The sequence below is a fragment of the Formica exsecta genome, unplaced genomic scaffold, assembly GCF_003651465.1.
Source record: "Formica exsecta isolate Colony F162 unplaced genomic scaffold, ASM365146v1 scaffold113, whole genome shotgun sequence".
In the NCBI taxonomy this organism is placed as follows: Eukaryota; Metazoa; Arthropoda; class Insecta; order Hymenoptera; family Formicidae; genus Formica; species Formica exsecta.
The window spans coordinates 58161-75965 of NW_021848470.1; the positions used below are offsets into that span (position 1 = coordinate 58161).

Sequence of the window (17805 nt, forward strand, 5' to 3'; positions counted from 1 at the left end):
TTACAGAATAGGGCTGCAGCAGTCCATTCTATATGTCGATGGAAAACACGTAGAGAGAGAATTCGCGATATCATCGTAAACACGCGACAAAAGGCAGTCTATCATCCGGCGCATGTATCCTGCGCCTGCGCGTCGAATGGCGGCGTGGTGTTGAGGAGGTAGGTAGGGGAGAAGGAATAACTTACCAGACTTACGGCGCGAGCGTGCGCGGTGCGGCTGTCGATTGTATCAAATATGGCCGCTGTGAGCGTGATACCGTCGAAGGTGCGCGAAAAATGACGGCTTCTCCGCGCTCTTGACGGCGTGATCGTACGTGCGCGCGCGAGAGCAGCGAGTGTTCGAGCGATTTGTCGTGTGCATCGTGACGGCGATTGTGCGGCATCTCATCGCCATGGCGCTGGTCACGGTGCAACGTTCTCCGAGCGTGTCCAGTTCCCCGCAGAGCTCGGTGAGTTTTTGTATTTCCTTCTCTTTCGACACGTATACATATATGTCTTCTCCGGATGCGGAGACGGACGCACGTATAATCGCGCTATCGCGCCGTTTCGAGGGAACGCGATTGTTATTACATCGTCGACCCTCTCGCTCGTTCGATTCAGCTCGGTTCACTCAAGAGTCAGCCGACCGGCTGTCTCTACCTTATTTGGTAGTGCTCTGACAGCCGAGCGAGAATGGGAATCGAGGGAATTCCAAGTTCCCCTGTACGTACTACGTACGCAGTACGTACACACGTATCTGCTGTGTTCGCAAGGTGTGCGCGACACGCGATATCTTCAACCGGCGCGCAAAGCGCGCCGAAACAAAGAGGCTACAACAGCGTAAACAAACAAAACGTAGGTAGGTAAGTAGTGGAGATTGCTCTCGCTCGAAATTCCAGTTCTTCGCCGCTTGTCCTCGATACGCGGAGCTTCGGCGATGCGTCCCGGCAAAGATTGTGCCGTACGATTTTTCGCTTCCTGCTTATTACTTTCGCTTTCCGTTCGCACGATCGTATTTGATGATAGATTTCTCTCTCGTAGAGTCGAAGATTTTGTAATTCAATTGTCTTTTAGCGATCACGTATTTATTGATTGCTCGCAAAGATACTTTCACGATATCGAAGACGTATGCGACGAGATGAAAGTTGGAAGGCGCGAGTTTTTCACGGATGAGTGAGATTATACGCTTCCGTAGCGCCGATAATAGTGTATGCGAATGATAATTTTGTGGTTTCGTTTCCTGAAACGGTAGAACCATGCAATAGATGACAAATGCGAAATTATTTTTTTGATTAATGTCGTTCCAATTGATAATCTGTCGAGTGGTTGATTTGTTATCGGATATCATTGTTGATTGTTGAATCATAGGGCATAGCTGCAACAATTTATTCTAATTATAATATATAATCACACTAATTAAGCATTACTATCAATTTTTAGATTTTTTAAATGTAAAAAATGTTATTGTATATACATGTAATAATATTAATAATAATAATATATAATAATATTAATATAATAGAAATACTAATCACAAAGATAATATAATTATTATATATAAATATTATTATCACAAGATAATATATTTATTATATATTAATATAAATATTTTATATCTTACAATTAGTCTGACATATTTTGATATAAAAAATAAAATATCTCGTAAAATATTTAGTTTTCGATAATCTTACCGTAATACTTTTATGTTCAGAATAATGATACAAATCAATTGGTGTACAGAGAAAAACAAATAATTGTTTAAAAAAATACATTGTAAATAATTACATACTTTTTCTCTACGAGGACCACCCTGTATATAATGATTTATTTTATGGACAACATACGCATTGTGTGTCCTTTTATTTGACTATATGGTTATTTTTCTATAAACAGTTTCTTTACTTCTTATTTAATATTTTTTTAAATATTAAAAATTTTAATAATTAAGGAGAAGAATTATACTTACTTATACTTAATATACTTAATTAATTAAGGAAAAAATATACTTTTACAAATTTACAAATGGGACTCAATTTTTATAATAAATATTAAATTTTTGGTAGAATGTTATTTCTCAAATAAAATTGTTTTCGATTTTATATTCAATTGTCAATATATATCTTAAGTTACAATTAATAATAACAACAAACAAAGAAATAAATTGGCTTAAGGAGCAAAGGCGCAAATAACAAAAAAATAACTTAATAATAACCGCACGCTTACGTCTTGATGGAAACTCTTAAAATTAAAATTAAAAAACAACAGCGCAAATCGTAAAGATATAAATAGCACAGAATAAATAGTACAAACGTTTCAGTCCTTAACTGGATTCTCTTCAGTGATGAAAAATTACGGTCAGCAAATAAAAACAGAAATAATCAAAAATGTGTTCATCGACTCTCCAAAGGCACATTAACATTTGTTAAAATTCACTATCCACCATACAGTTTTTCCCAGAACTTGCGGCAGGAAATTTAAGAGACGACCGCCTGGAAGTTTAGAAACAGTGATGAAATAATGAGAACCAAGGATGTTAAAATTCTTAATTCGTCAAAAAACGCGATTCACCAATGGAGGATCCATGTTAGGCGCAGTCAAAGGCATGCACGGAACTCGCGTGACAATAACGCTCCGCAGTCAGACTTTAACTGTCGGGCGGGCGCGGGAAACAAATATTCGAAAACAAATGGAGATCAACGAGGGAAACAAACAGGCATAAATCGAAATTAAATTGCGGTAAACTTTAAATCTTACCGAGCTTATAGATGATCGGTAAGTAAGAGGAATCAAGTAACTCCGTATCACTTTGCAAGTTTAAGCCTGACTTTTGTTTTTTAATGAATAACATTTCAGAAGTAAGTCTTCTCGTATAACAAGGCTCATTGTCCAAAACCCGTATGTTATCTCAATCAAAATCATGGTTTTTCTTAATCCTGTGCTCCTATATCTTGGAATTTTGAGAACAAGTTCTATTTATGTGATTTCGGTGTTCTTTAATACGGGTTTTTAACGAACTTTTTGTTTGGCCAACGTAGGAAGCATCACAGTTCTTGCAATCAATTTTGTGTACTATGTTGTTATTATCTGATCGAGGCAGTGGATCTTTTTGCACCCTTATAAAACGTTTCAGATAATCTAGGCAGGTGAAAGCCACACGTAGGTCGTTATTCTTTACGATAGAAATGCATTTATCCGATACAGATTTAACGTACGATACAAAAAAGAAAGGGCGTGAATCGTCCGAAGAAATTGTTTGGCTCTCTTCAGCGCGATGTAAAAGAGATTTCAATCTAAAATTGACGGTATCAAAAATGAGGTCCAGAGGATAACCATTTTCAAATAAAACATCGATGACATACACGAGATTTTTCCACCTCTATTAACCTAACATCCCCATTGCGAAAAATCGGGTTCGGGTATAGTGCATAATTAAGTGCTAATTTGTTGCTAATGTATTGCTCTAAGCGCGAATTTATTGCTCCTACAGATTAGCAAGAAAATGATATTAAAGATGGGGGTGCTGACTTGCCATTAAGCTAGCACCCTCACTTCCGAAAAACGCTTACAGCGAGTCGCAAATCAAAAGACAAATACTAGAATTTATTGCTAATTAATTGCTCGAAGATACTGCAAACAGATTTTGAAAATATTAAATTTTTAATTAAGCACCAATATGACATACTATGAACATATAAAGTAAAATCATCAAAAGTAAGTAGCTAACAACATTAATTTGTTATAATATTGTATTCTGCATTAAATGCTCTCAAAATAAACCATTTCCGAATTTATTGCTTGCAGTTTAATTAGAAAAATCGACCCGAAAGAGAGGCGCTGCTAGCTTACCTACAAGAGTAAACTACATCAACGCAATTAGTTGCTGTTATAATTTTGGTCTTAAAATGTTTCCCTAATTTATTGCTCTCAAAATATACAATATCGAATTTATTGCTTAACGTTCGACTTAGAAAAATCGACCGAACGAGTGGCGGTGCTAGTTTACCTACAAGAGTAAACTATATCAATGCAATTAGTTGCTGTTATTATTTTAGTTGTAAAATGTTTCCCTAATTTATTGCTCTCAAGATATACAATACCGAATTTATTGCTCAACGATTGACTTAGAAAAATCGACCTAACGAGTGGCGGTGCTAGCGTTCCTACAAGAGTAAACTGTATCAACGCAATTAGTTGCTATTATTATTTTGGTCTTAAAATGTTTCCCTTATTTATTGAAATGGATGAAGTTGGTCCTCCAATATTAGAAAAAATTAAGTTTTTTTATACGATTCGATTGCACATTGTTTGCACATGATTGCACATTTTTTATTTTTGTTTGCACACCTATAGTAAAAAAGTTATCAAAAAAAAAAAAATTTGGTGGGGCCAACTTTACATTAGCCCCCCAATTTTTACAAAAATGATTTTCGATAGACCTAATCGATAGATTTTTGTTTGCACATTTCAAAATAGTTTGAATTTTTGTTTGCACATCTCTAGAAAAAGAGTTATTCACAAAAAACTTTTGAAGGAGTTAAGCTTACGTTAGCCCCCCAAATTTTATAAAAATAGTTTCCAATCAACCTAATTGATAGATTTTCGTTTGCGCATTTCAAATCAATTTGAATTTTTGTTTGCACATTTCAAAACAGTTTGAATTTTCATTTGCACATCTCCAGAAGAAAGGTTATTTAAAAAAAATAACTTTGAGAGGCTATCTTCACATTCAAAACAATTCAAATTTGGCGAAAATCCTTTCGTAATAAGCTTAATTCGTAGATTTTTGTTTGCACATTTTAAAATAATTTGAATTTTCGTTTGCACATCTCTAGAAAAAAAGTTTTTTAAAAAAATAACTTTGGGGGTTATCTTCACATTCAAAATAATTCAAATTTGGCGAAAATCCTTTCGTAATAAGCTTAATTCGTAGATTTTCGTTTGCACATTTCAAAACAATTTGAATTTTCGTTTGCACATTTCCAGAAAAAAAATTATTTAAAAAAATAACTTTGGGGGGTTTCTTCGTGATATTGACATTTTATTTTACCAATCAACTCTCTAAACAGCACTTCTTTCTTTATTATTAACCTTTTGTACTGTTCACTAATTTCGTGTAACTGTTATAAATACGAAATTAATTGGAAAATAAAAACGATCGCAACGAAAAAAAGATAAAAAGCATAATAAAAGAAATGTATATAAACGAAAACATTTTCTTCTTTTTTGAAATATGCAAACGAAAATCTACAGATTAAGTTTATTACGAAAAGATTTTCGCCAAATTTGAATTGTTTTGAATGTGAAGATAGTCCTCTCAAAGTTATTTTTTTATATAACTTTTTTTCTGGAGATATACAAACGAAAATTCAAATTGTTTTGAAATGTGCAAACGAAAATTCAAATTGTTTTGAAATGTGCAAACAAAAATTCAAATTGTTTTGAAATGTGCAAACGAAAATCTACGGAGTAAGCTTAATACGAAAGGATTTTCGCCAAATTTGAATTGTTTTGAATGTGAAGATAGCCTCCCAAAGCTATTTTTTAAAATAACTTTTTCTTTAGAGATGTGCAAACGAAAATTCAAATTGATTTAAAATGTGCAAACAAAAATCTACGAATTAAGCTTATTACGAAAAGATTTTCGTCAAATGTGAATTATTTTAAATGTGAAGATGGCCACCCAAAGTTATTTTTTTTAATAACTTTTTCTAGAGATGTGCAAACGACAATGCAGATTGTTTTGAAATGTGCAAACGAAAATCTATCAATTAGGTTGATTGAAAACCATTTTTATAAAAGTTGGGGGGCTAACGTAAGGTTGGCTCTTTCAAAAGTTTTTTGTGAATAACTCTTTTTCTAGAGATGTGCAAACGAAAATTCAAACTGTTTTGAAATGTGCAAACGAAAATCTATCGATTAGGTCCATTGAAAACCATTTTTGTAAAAATTGGGGGGCTAATGTGAAGTTGGCACCCCCAAAATTTTTTTTTGTATAACTTTTTTACTAGACGTGTGCAAACAAAAATAAAAAATGTGCAAACAATGTGCAATCGAATTGTATAAAAAAACTTAATTTTTTCTAATATTGGGGGGCTTACTTAGATAACTTTATCCATCTAATTCATTGCTCTTAAGATATCGAAATTATTGCTCAATGTTTGACTTTAAAAAAATTGACCTAAAAGGGTCCTAGCTTACCTACAATAGTAAACTATATCAACGCAATTAGTTGCGTTGAGCAATAAATTTAATATTATATATCTTGAGAGCAATAAATTAGAGAAACATTTTGAGACCAAAATAATAACAGCAACTAATTGCGTCCATGTACTTTACTCTTGTACGAATGCTAGCACCGCCACTCTTTCGGTCGATTTTTCTAAGTCAAACGTGGAGCAATAAATTCGATATTTTATATCTTGAGAGCAACAAATTAGAGAAACATTTTAAGACGAAAATAATAACAGCAACTAATTGCGTTCATGTACTTTACTCTTGTATGAACGCTAGCACTGCCACTCGTTAGGTCGATTTTTCTAAATCAAACGTTCAGCAATAAATTCGATATTATGTATCTTGAGAGCAACAAATTAGAGAAACATTTTAAGACCAAAATAATAACAGCAACTAATTGCGTTGATATAGTTCACTCTTGTACGAAGGCTAGCACCGCCACTCTTTCGGGTCGATTTTTCTAAGTCAAACGTGGTGCGAAAAATTCGATATTATATATCTTGGGAGCAACAAATTAGGGAAACATTTTAAGACCAAAATAATAACAGCAATTAATTGCGTTGATATAGTTTACTCTTGTAGGTAAGCTAGCACCGCCACTCGTTCGGGTCGATTTTTCTAATTAAACTGCAAGCAATAAATTCGGAAATGGTTTATTTTGAGAACATTTAATGCAGAATACAATATTGTAACAAATTAATATAGTTAGTTACTTATTTTTGATGATTTTACTTTATATGTTCATAGTATGTCATATTGGTGGTTAATTATAAATTTAATATTTTCGAAATCTGTTTACAATATCGTCGAGCAATAAATTCTAGTGTATTTGTCTTATGATTCGCGACTCGCTATATGTGTTTTTCGGAAGTGGGGGTGCTAGCTTAATGGCAAGTCAGCACCCCCATCTTAAATATCATTTTCCTGCTAACGGGTAGGAGCAATAAATTCGAACTTAGAGCAATAAATTAGCAACAAATTAGCATTTAATTATGCACTATATCCGAACCCGATTTTTTGTGGTGGAGGTGCCAAGTTAATAGAGGTGATTTTTCCGATGGTACACGTGGGAGAGACGAAACGCTTTGTCGATAAGGCCAATGATGGTGCCTTTTTTATGGCAAAGAGGATGTTGCGAGTAAAAATTTAGGTATCTCCTTGAGAAAGTCGGCTTGTGGAACCAATAAAAAACGAGGTGTCCGTCGTGTGGAATCATTGTGACGTCCAAAAAATTAAGGCAGTTGTTAGAGCCAACTTTTATCGTAAACTTTAGCCTTGGGTGGAAGAAATTAAATATATCCAAAACTATGGTCAAACAAGATGCAGGAGCGGCAAACGCTATGTCATCAACATATCTCACGTAAAAAGGCAAACTAAATGGAAGTACAGCAAGGGCTTTCGATTCAACATCTTGTAGAACGATATCCGCGATAATCGGAGAAAGAGGGGATCCCATGAGTATGCCGAAAGTCTGTTTAAAAATTTTTCTATTGGAGGTGAAGACCGCGCGCGCGCGCGCGCGTGGAGTTCAAAACCATATTCAAAACTATCTTGAACTTATCCAAAGGAATTTCACAGTTGGAGCTAATTAAATTCCATCTCTCCCTGATACCATCTATAGCCAAATCCAATGGTACATTGGTAAAGAGGGAGACCACGTCGAGAGAGACGAATTTACAGTGCTCCTCCAACACGACACCAGACAGCTTCTCAATGAGATGAAAACTGTCTGAAACGTGGCTCTGTGGCAATGGAATGCTTTTGTGTATAATATTAGGTCTACCGGAAAGTTCTGTCCGTTTTTGGAATAAAACAAAATACAAATTTTTATTACCGTCAATAAACTTTATTAAATTAAATAATTGCCATTATTCGGAGAAGTATTGTCAGCAACTGGATAATTTAAATACAGCAGTCCAAGAAAAGAGGCCGGCGATGTACAATAGGAAGAACATCATACTGCATCATGATAATGCCAGGCCACATGCTGCTTTGGATACTCGTCAAAAAATTGCAGAACTAGGCTGGAAAATTCTGTCGCATCCACCATATTCCCCGGACTTAGCACCCACCGACTATCACTTGTTTTTGTCCTTACAAAATTTTTTGAGGGGCAAAAAATTCAAAAATGAAGAAGATATCAAACAAGCACTGGTTCAATTTTTCGCATCAAAAGATAAAACATTTTTCGAAAAAGGGATATACAAATTGCCCTCACGCTGGCAAGAAATCATTAATAATAATGGCAATTACATTATTTAATAAAGTTTATTGACGGTAATAAAAATTTGTATTTTGTTTTATTCCAAAAACGGACAGAACTTTCCGGTAGACCTAATATAATATCGGTAAATATGATATATTGTTGGGAACAGAAAAGGTCGCGGGAAAATCAATACGAATTTTACCACATTGTCAATTCGTTATGCTTTAATTATTCCGCGACGCGCAATCGCTATCGGACAAAAAAAAACATTCGGACGGGAAACGTGATAATTTATAGCGAGCGTAAACGCAAAACGTAACGAGACTTTTATTATTGAAACCTAGGGTTACACAATTCTCCATCCCACTCGTTGCCGGTGAAAAAACTCCACCGCGTCTCTGACTTTAAGCCGACGGAAGGACGCGCTTTAATTGGACTCGTTGAAAGCGACACGGGACAATACCTCATTGCTATCCATTATTCTTTGTCGGATTATTGTTCGTTGCCTATCTTCAAGCTCGCGGCTCGAAACATGCGCGTCAATAGCATTGCTCTGCAATTGGCGCAAACGCATAATCACGTTTCGCCTCGAGAGAAAGGAAAAAGAAGTATTACGTAATTAATTAATCATTATACAATCTTGGTTGCTGTTACCAACAAGTACTATTTCAATATAGATTTAATGTAATAATAGATTCCATAGAGTTGGTACATAAATTATTTGATTTATTAAATATTTTATGTGTTCTATTTTCAATTATTCCGGATTGTTCCCCTTCGAGATGAATCAGCTTTCATGATGCAGAGTCACGAAGAGGTCGCGATCGTAATTTCGGTCGAGACAAGATCGTGAGAATCCCTTAGGTTAAATCTAATCCGAGCAGGAGGAAGATTAATGGAGGTGACGTTACTTGTAGTTCGCGTTTGCCCGTTTGTTCCTTCGAAAACTAAATGTCGACCTCAAGATTGAAACAAGAATAAGGCGGAAGAGAATCTTGGAAACATTGATGATGACTCATCTTTATTGCTCATATTAATACCGAGATCCTTAACTATACGATGATTAATCTCGCGATTAATCGTATCACTTTTTTACGAGCAAATGTCAAACAAGACGAATGTATATTTCGAAAAATATTAATGACTAATTTTATCAAAAAAATAGAAATAAAAAATTAAAATAAAATTGGACAAAATAATTTGATTGTGTCATAAATTATAAAAATTATATCGATTGTTAATAAAATTTATTCTATCGTAATAAACACGGTCGATGAAAAACATTTTGTAGAGTGTCAAACGCATAATGAAGTATCTTCGATGATAAGAAATATAACGACGTGAAATCTTACAAAGGTACGAGACCGAATTTATCAGGCGTCGCTTCGCGAAACTTCGTTTTTCGTGTCGAAAAATGTTCTTCGCGAGCAGGTAAAGCCGTCCTTTTTGATTACGCGGTTTACGTTCCGAATGTAATTAAGGTAACGAATATCGCGCGCAGGAAAGATGGGAGCGTGTTTCGTTGTCTCGACCAGTTTTTGCTCGCACTCGAATGTCGCCTCTTTAACACAGTAAAGGTCTCCAGGAAGACAGGAGTGACTGAAGAAGGAAAGAAAGAGGAGGGAAGAGAGTAGGGCGAAAAGAGAATCGAAGTTCCCGACAGCACTCCGTGGGACCCTCGGGGCCGCGCTTAATTGGATCGAATCGAGTCGAGGCAACGACGAGGAAGAGTCACCGCTCGTACGCTCGTTTCGCGTCTTAAATTTCAATTATTTCGAACTGCGATCAGAGACCCTTGGATCAAAACGTCGGTTTATTTGTCGTTAATAAAACACAAACGCTTTCCTTCTGACTGGACTGAGATTAATTGGAAAAACTTGGAGCGTTTGAACTCGCTAAAATAACTAACGTTCGATTCCAGATTATACCTCTGTTGTGAGCGATATCTTTAATGTAAGTTCTATCTCTTCTTTTTTTGTGATGCGAGCAAGAGAATTTAACAATAAATAAAGTTAATTGGAAAGATACTTTTAAAGAAGACAGATTTTTTTTTTATATAAATTAGAAAATATGTAAGAGATACACGGAGAATATTTTATATTTATATATACACACACACTATATTTATGCATTAATATAAAATTGATCACTTACTGTGGAAAGAGACGTTTAATTTAAAAAATAACAAATAAAATAAATTAAATAAATTGTAAATTACTCATCTCACAGTTACTCCTCGCTGTCGCCCAATGCCTCTCTTTCCCCTCTTGCTTCTCCTTTGCTGCCCTTTTATGACACTTTTGCATGACACTCACGAAAACACGGTTAATTACGATCACGGGCGCACTAATTGGTGGAATACGACGATCGCGTGACACTTTACAGGGCGCTTCCAATGTATAATCATCGTGCGCGACACGCACTTTATTTCATTGATGAGAGAACAACGTGAAAATTATGGCGCTCGAAAATTTTGCTATTCAAATTCACGCGTCACTTGCTGCGGTGACATTTAACAGATAATATACACTTTCGTTTTACAATTACTCACCTGGTATTATAAAGTTTGGAATACGAATTAAACATAAATATTCAAGGATTGTGCAATATTCAAAGATATAGTTAAGTTTGTCGACTGTTTGCACGACTAATTTTGAATAAATTTTGCGGGATATGCGTTTTGACAAATTGCAACGATGGATTATAGAAACGCCAAATTTATTATGCGCGATTGATAAATATTAAAATGTAGGATTAATAACGCAGGAAAAAAAATATTAAAATGCAGGATTAATGTACTTATTATAATTGAACATATCGCGACGCTGTTCGATCAGCCTCGTAAACGCAAACGTTTTGTTAATGACCGTAAATGGCATTGGCGACTTCACTTTGATATCGCGCGATATTACGCGAGTCGAGTTAATGGCTAGTTGAGAGGCAATGTACCGTCCCGAAATATATATAATCGAAATTCACGATATTGCATGCGAGATACATAATAAATCCCGCGAAATAAATTATTAATTAACGGTCGATATATCATCGGTTTTCCTTTACTTGTATTATTCGATCCGGTAATCGTATATTACTCCCGATAATTATAGGCAAATAATGCTTAAATCGGTGAAAAATTTTAAACGCGGTATATATTCATATCTAAATAAATTAAAGAAATAATTATCGTTTTAAATATTGAGAAATAAAATAATAATTACCCTTCCCTAATGCTTCATTTTCTTCTCGTCCATATTTTAGAAAAATAAATTGGTAGCGACATATTATCGTAGTATTTTTCGAGACACGATCGTGAGAAGTACTGGAAGACGTCAAATGCGTAATAATTACAATTATTGGTTATTAGTTAGCGTGATTCGTATGAACATTGCGACGACAGCTATTTATCGAAGCAATATTTCGCGTAATATATTTGGAAGAAGAATCTCGGAACGACATGAGATGGAAATTATAAATTGTTTTGTTATGATAAAACAAATAAGTTAATTTGTTAGTAATTGTAAAATGTTTACGGGCATATAATGACTTCTTTAAATATACCTCGAATATATTTTGCCTCGCGCTGTAATTTGAATTTTTCGCTTGTTTTCAAATGTAATTAACCCATCATTTTCATATCAAAAATTTTGAGTAATATACAAACCAGGGTAAAATAATAAAAATCAAAGCCATTACGGAATTAATCCATCACACATATATTAGGTCTACCGGAAAGTTTTGTCCGTTTTTGGAATAAAACAAAATACAAATTTTTATTACCGTCAATAAACTTTATTAAATAATTTAATTTTCATTATTCGGAGAAGTATTGTCAGCAACTGGATAATTTAAATACAGCAGTCCAAGAAAAGAGGCCGGCGATGTTCAATAGGAAGAACATCATACTGCATCATGATAATGCCAGGCCACATGCTGCTTTGGGGACTCGTCAAAAAATTGCAGAACTAGGCTGGGATATTCTGTCGTGTGTGTGAAGCTAGCATATCATTTCGTAGAAGATCATAAATAATTAGGAGTTCTGGCTTTATTTTCAATAGTTCTAGAGTTCTTGATAGTTTAAACAAATAGTTCTGGCGATTAAACCAAAGAAAATGCCTTAGGACAAACTGATATGCCAACTTCACGCAGCATATCACTTTGTCCTACGACATTTTCCTTATCAATAATTGTTCAAATTTAAAAGATCTATAGTTCTATATGAGTTCTAAGAAGAGTTCTGCCTTCTAAAAGTAAAAAATATCCATTAAAATGAAATAAAACAATTTTTTACCCGTAAAACTCGTATTTTCGAGACTAGAGGTGATATGCTGGCCGAATTTCGAGAGTTCTGATTATTATAAAATAGTTCTCGTGTAGTTCTGGGCATGTACATTGCTTTTCCAAAGAGTTCTGATGAAGGAAACAATTAGAAAATTTTTTAAACAATTATTTTACCCGAAAAACTCGTATTTTCGAGTATAGGGGTGATATGCTGGCCGTATCTAAAAAATTTAAAAATTTTCTAATTATTTCCTTCATCAGAACTCTTTGGAAAAGCAATGTACATGCCCAGAACTACACGAGAACTATTTTATAATAATCAGAACTCTCGAAATACGGCCAGCATATCACCTCTATACTCGAAAATACGAGTTTTACGGGTAAAAAATTGTTTTATTTCATTTTAATAAATATTTTTTACTTTTAGAAGGCAGAACTCTTCTTAGAACTCATATAGAACTATAGATCTTTTAAATTTGAACAATTATTGATAAGGAAAACGTCGTAGGACAAAGTGATATGCTGCGTGAAGTTGGCATATCAGTTTGTCCTGAGGCATTTTCTTTGGTTTAATCGCCAGAACTATTTGTTTAAACTATCAAGAACTCTAGAACTATTGAAAATAAAGCCAGAACTCTTAATTATTTATGATCTTCCACGAAATAATATGCTAGCTTCACACACACCTGGACGGAATTCAAAGAAAATACGTAAAATGGATACTAGGTTTGGAAAGGACAACGCCGAATTACATAGTAGTAAGTGCTATTAGAACTCTTAGTTTTTTCTTGAAATTCGTAAAACGTCGTGCCAACTTCACAGACACAGCATTGAAGCCTTTTTTCCGTGATGCTGATTGGCTGTCTCACTTGTGCGCTGCGACTTGCTTCACTCGTGTTATCAAATTACGATTATCAAATCATGCAAATTTTGACAGGTTGACAGTTTGTGAAAGAAAAAGTTAAAGTTATGGAAAGAAAAGTTAAAAAAATTGGAAATTGTCCGTAAATAAAAGCGCGCGCGTAGCGTGCGCCTGTGTTATTCTAGTTAATTATAAAAAAAGTGAGTTTTGGGGAAGAGAAAAAATTTTCTGAATTTTTCAAAAATTTTGACATTTCTGCTTTACAACTTTATTTACAACTTGGTTTTTACTGCTTTATTATATCGTTAACCCATTAGTTATCGCAGATAGTAAATGATAAATTTATTGCAAAATATTGTGGTCGCGTCATATCTGATTTTCGCATCGGTTATTTTTTAATCTTTTTGCACTTCTTTGACTTGCATATTCCGCAAGCGCGTGCGGAATATGCACTGCCTTCGGCTCCGGCTACCTACCTACGGCGTGACCTTTCACTCACGTCATCGCGACGACCTCCGCGCTCCGAGGGGTGACGATCAACGCCGCGGAGGCGCTGCCGATCCGATGTGAAACATTACACCGATATTAAGCCAGCGAGCTGGTGTTGGAGCCCTCCTCGGTGCAACGATGACGACCGACTCAGTTGGTCCGCCGCCACTCGACGGATAGCTCGTCAAGCGAATAGACATACTATCGCGTTTTACCTCTCGAAACACGATTTGTTCTTTGTACCGTTTTCGGTCTCGATTACCGCTTTTTCACGTTGAAATCATTAGATTATTGAAAATTGATTGCATCAAGCGATACGTGAGACAAATTATGTAGTTGGTTGAAATATGATGGAATACAACTGTTTGAGAGATAATTAAATTGGATTTTAATGGCTTTTACTTATAACTGATAATCTACATGATCGGTTTACGATACACCGATTTTTTTCTTTAATTTTATTATTTTAAACGGTGAGAGTACTATCCTAGTTTCAAGTTGAGATATATGTAGCCGCTTCAATTGATAACATTATAATTATCGCTGCATTTTCTTCGTGCGAATTATATCGAAGAGTGACAGATCAAGAAAATAAAGACGATTGCAAACTGATACAAACGATAAATATTTTTACAATCATAATTGTTTATAACATTGTTTACAATGTTATTTACAACGTTATTTACAACATTGTTCACAACATTGTTTACAACATTGTACAAGAATGCAATATGTTATTATTTGATTGTAATTACGAATTTTTGTTTGTAACTCTCGTTTAAAAACTTCTGGAGCAAAATCGATCGTACCAATGTGACATTACGTTTAGTAGCCGCACTCATTTGCATATCATGAGAAAGCTCTTGTCCATACATCGCGAAACATGATTGTGCTGAAGCAGAAAGCTTCTCTACATTACGGTCTTCCACCGCCACCGGTACCCCAGCCACCCTCGCCCTGGTCCAGCATACTCTGGGGCGATGATCCGCGACCACGCGGACGAAAAGTCGCGTGTGGTGTACGCGTCACGCAACTTCGGAACAAAGTCACTGCAAAAGTAAGCCTTCATGCTAGAACCTTAGAGTTCAATGATTTTTCTGATTGTTCAACTAGCACAATCACGCTACGTAGTGCGCTTTGTGTGCTACCGATACTCGTAATACTATTGTAGTAAATAAAAATCGAGTGAGAAATACTCCGATATTTTACCTTTTCAGGAAAACTATATACAGAGTGTCCGTCCATAAATGTCCGAGCAAATATCTTACAACTGATTGAAGTTACAAAGTTTAATAAGAGAAATTAGCACAGTTTTTAGTCCATAATAAAAAGCATGTAAAAAAAATTTGTTTACTCGTAACCTTTTCAAGTTATAAAGATCACCATCGTTTTTTTAAATGGACCCCCTATTTTTTATTGCATATTTTTATAGCCCTTCTTGAGACCTTTTCAAAATGCTATAATAAAGTATTTTTCCATTAAGTATTTTTCGAGTTATTTTATATCTTAATCTGACATATTTTGAAATAAAATACATTTTATTTGATATATTTTGATATAAAATAAGTATTTTTATTAGTATTTGATATGAAATACATTTTATATTAAAATATGTTAGATAAAATTTTATATCAAAATATTTCAGATTAAGATATAAAATAACTCGAAAAATACTTAATGGAAAAATACTTTATTATAGTGTTTTAAAAAGGTTTCAAGAAAGGGTATAAGAATATGCAATAAAAAATAGGGGGTCTCATTTAAAAAAACGATGATGACCTTTATAACTTGAAAAGGTTACGAGTAAAAAAAATTATTTTACATGCTCTTTATTGCGGACTGAAAATTGTGCTAATTTCTTTTAATAAACTTATACTTTCTTGTAATTTCAATCAGTTGTGAGATATTTGCTCGGACATTTATGGACGGACACTCTGTATAGTTGAATATAAGAGATTATTTTTATTATATTATATAAAATGTATTGTAATACATGTGGAATTTATTTTATGAATGGATTCTTTGACTAATTTGCAGTTAATCTTTCTTTAGCAAATGTTTTTAGATTATTGTGGACTCCGTTATACATATATATTCATATATATACATATATGTGTATGTATTATATATAAAACTTCTTGTTTCTTGATATTATATATGTTGAAAACTAATAAAATTAAAAATCTTTTAAAATCCGTTTGAAAATTGAATAAAAAATATAAATTTTAATGAGAAATAAAAGTATCTATGTATATTTATTCCTGAAGTTTTTAACTTGCGATGAGTTATAATTTGTGAATCGATGCATTGTTAATTTCATCACAGCGCTGCCATTCAGTCACTTAAATCACTTTGTGTTACCTTTTTTCACAAGTCACTAGAAAGTTATTATCGTCCAAAATGGATCACTATAGTCACTTTTTTTTATTGAGCTGACATAAAATTTGTAAAACATAAGAGTTCTATTCATATTTTTGCTGTCTCGTCTGATAACAATTGTTACTTGCTTACATATTTCATAAAATGCACTATTTATTTAATTATTTTTTATTAATTTGTTATATGTTAGGCTATCCAAACATAGATTTTTTTTCTTAAATGGCTTTAATTACTATGAAAATTTAATGCACAGTGTCATTTTTGGTTGCTATTTTAATATCTAAAGGTTACTTTTTGTCGCTTTTTCTGTCAAAAAGCAGTCACTATTTCATTTTTTTTTAGTCCGATGACTGGATGGCAGCGCTGTGTCATCAAGAAAACATTTACTTCAAATTTATCAAAGAATATATCTTAAAAATCGCTTCTGCATTATGATATAATACATTCCGCACATTATAAAAATAAATAAACACATCTTTTTTGTTTTTGATTTTTTGATTTTTTTGCTAAATTTGCTGGAAATAATTGAAATAAAAATTTTGTATTTGTATCGGTGTATTATATTTATATTGTTTTTAAAAAGACGTCTTATACTAAACTTCTATGCATTTAATTTCTTTATTTTTGTAAGATATTGGACGAATTTTTTGTTATAATGGAAATTTATCATAGCCACATATATTCGTGACAAAATAAATTAGTGTACTGTGTAAAGTAAATGCCGGTGTGAAGCTAGCACCTCATATTCAAAAATTGAAAATTTTATCAAGAATTCTATTTGCACCCTAAATAGTTCTACAGTTCCTGATAGGTTTTAGAAATAGTTCCGGTGAAAAACCTAAAAACATTGCATTTTGAAAATATGAGGTGCCAACTTCTCGTGGTACCGCAAAATGCGAGAAATGCCATTTAAATTATCGTATCCTATAGTTCTCGAAGAGTTCTACAGTTTCTGATAAGTTTTAGTAATAATTTCGGCCTCTAAATATTTTTAAATAATTTTTGAATCTCAGAGCTGGCACGTCATCTTCCGCTAAAAGTGGCCAGAACTTTTTCATTTATGATTTTACAGTTTCGAACCTTAATTTTTTTAGGTTTTTCACCGGAACTATTTCTAAAACCTATCAGGAACTGTTGAACTATTTGGGGTGCAAATAGAACTCTTGATAAAACTTTTGAATATGAGGTGCTAACTTCACACCGGCAAAGTAAATTAGGTTTCGATGAGAATAAAAAACGAGTCGTGGAAATAAGTACAATTCTGTAAAGATAATTGAGGTGAACAACTACCGTTACCCGAATTAATCACATACTTTTCTTCGAGGCTAATCAAGATCTACGATAACGTCATGCTAAGCAACATGCAAATCATATCGAGT

At 33.9% G+C, this 17805-nt stretch overlaps 1 protein-coding gene across 3 annotated transcripts in view; it reads left to right on the forward strand.

The window, feature by feature from the left end:
• The first annotated feature begins 212 nt into the window (after positions 1–212).
• Positions 213–17805, forward strand: part of LOC115236899 (protein phosphatase Slingshot) — a 167458-nt gene continuing 149865 nt past the window's right edge. The window contains exon 1 of one of the 3 annotated variants that reach the window (XM_029809638.1): positions 213–448. In XM_029809638.1, coding sequence (XP_029665498.1) covers positions 392–448 — 57 coding nt within the window. In that variant the 5' untranslated portion in view covers positions 213–391. Of the gene's footprint in view, positions 449–14257; positions 15105–17805 lie in introns of those variants that run through there. The other 2 variants (XM_029809658.1, XM_029809631.1) reach the window with 2 other exon arrangements.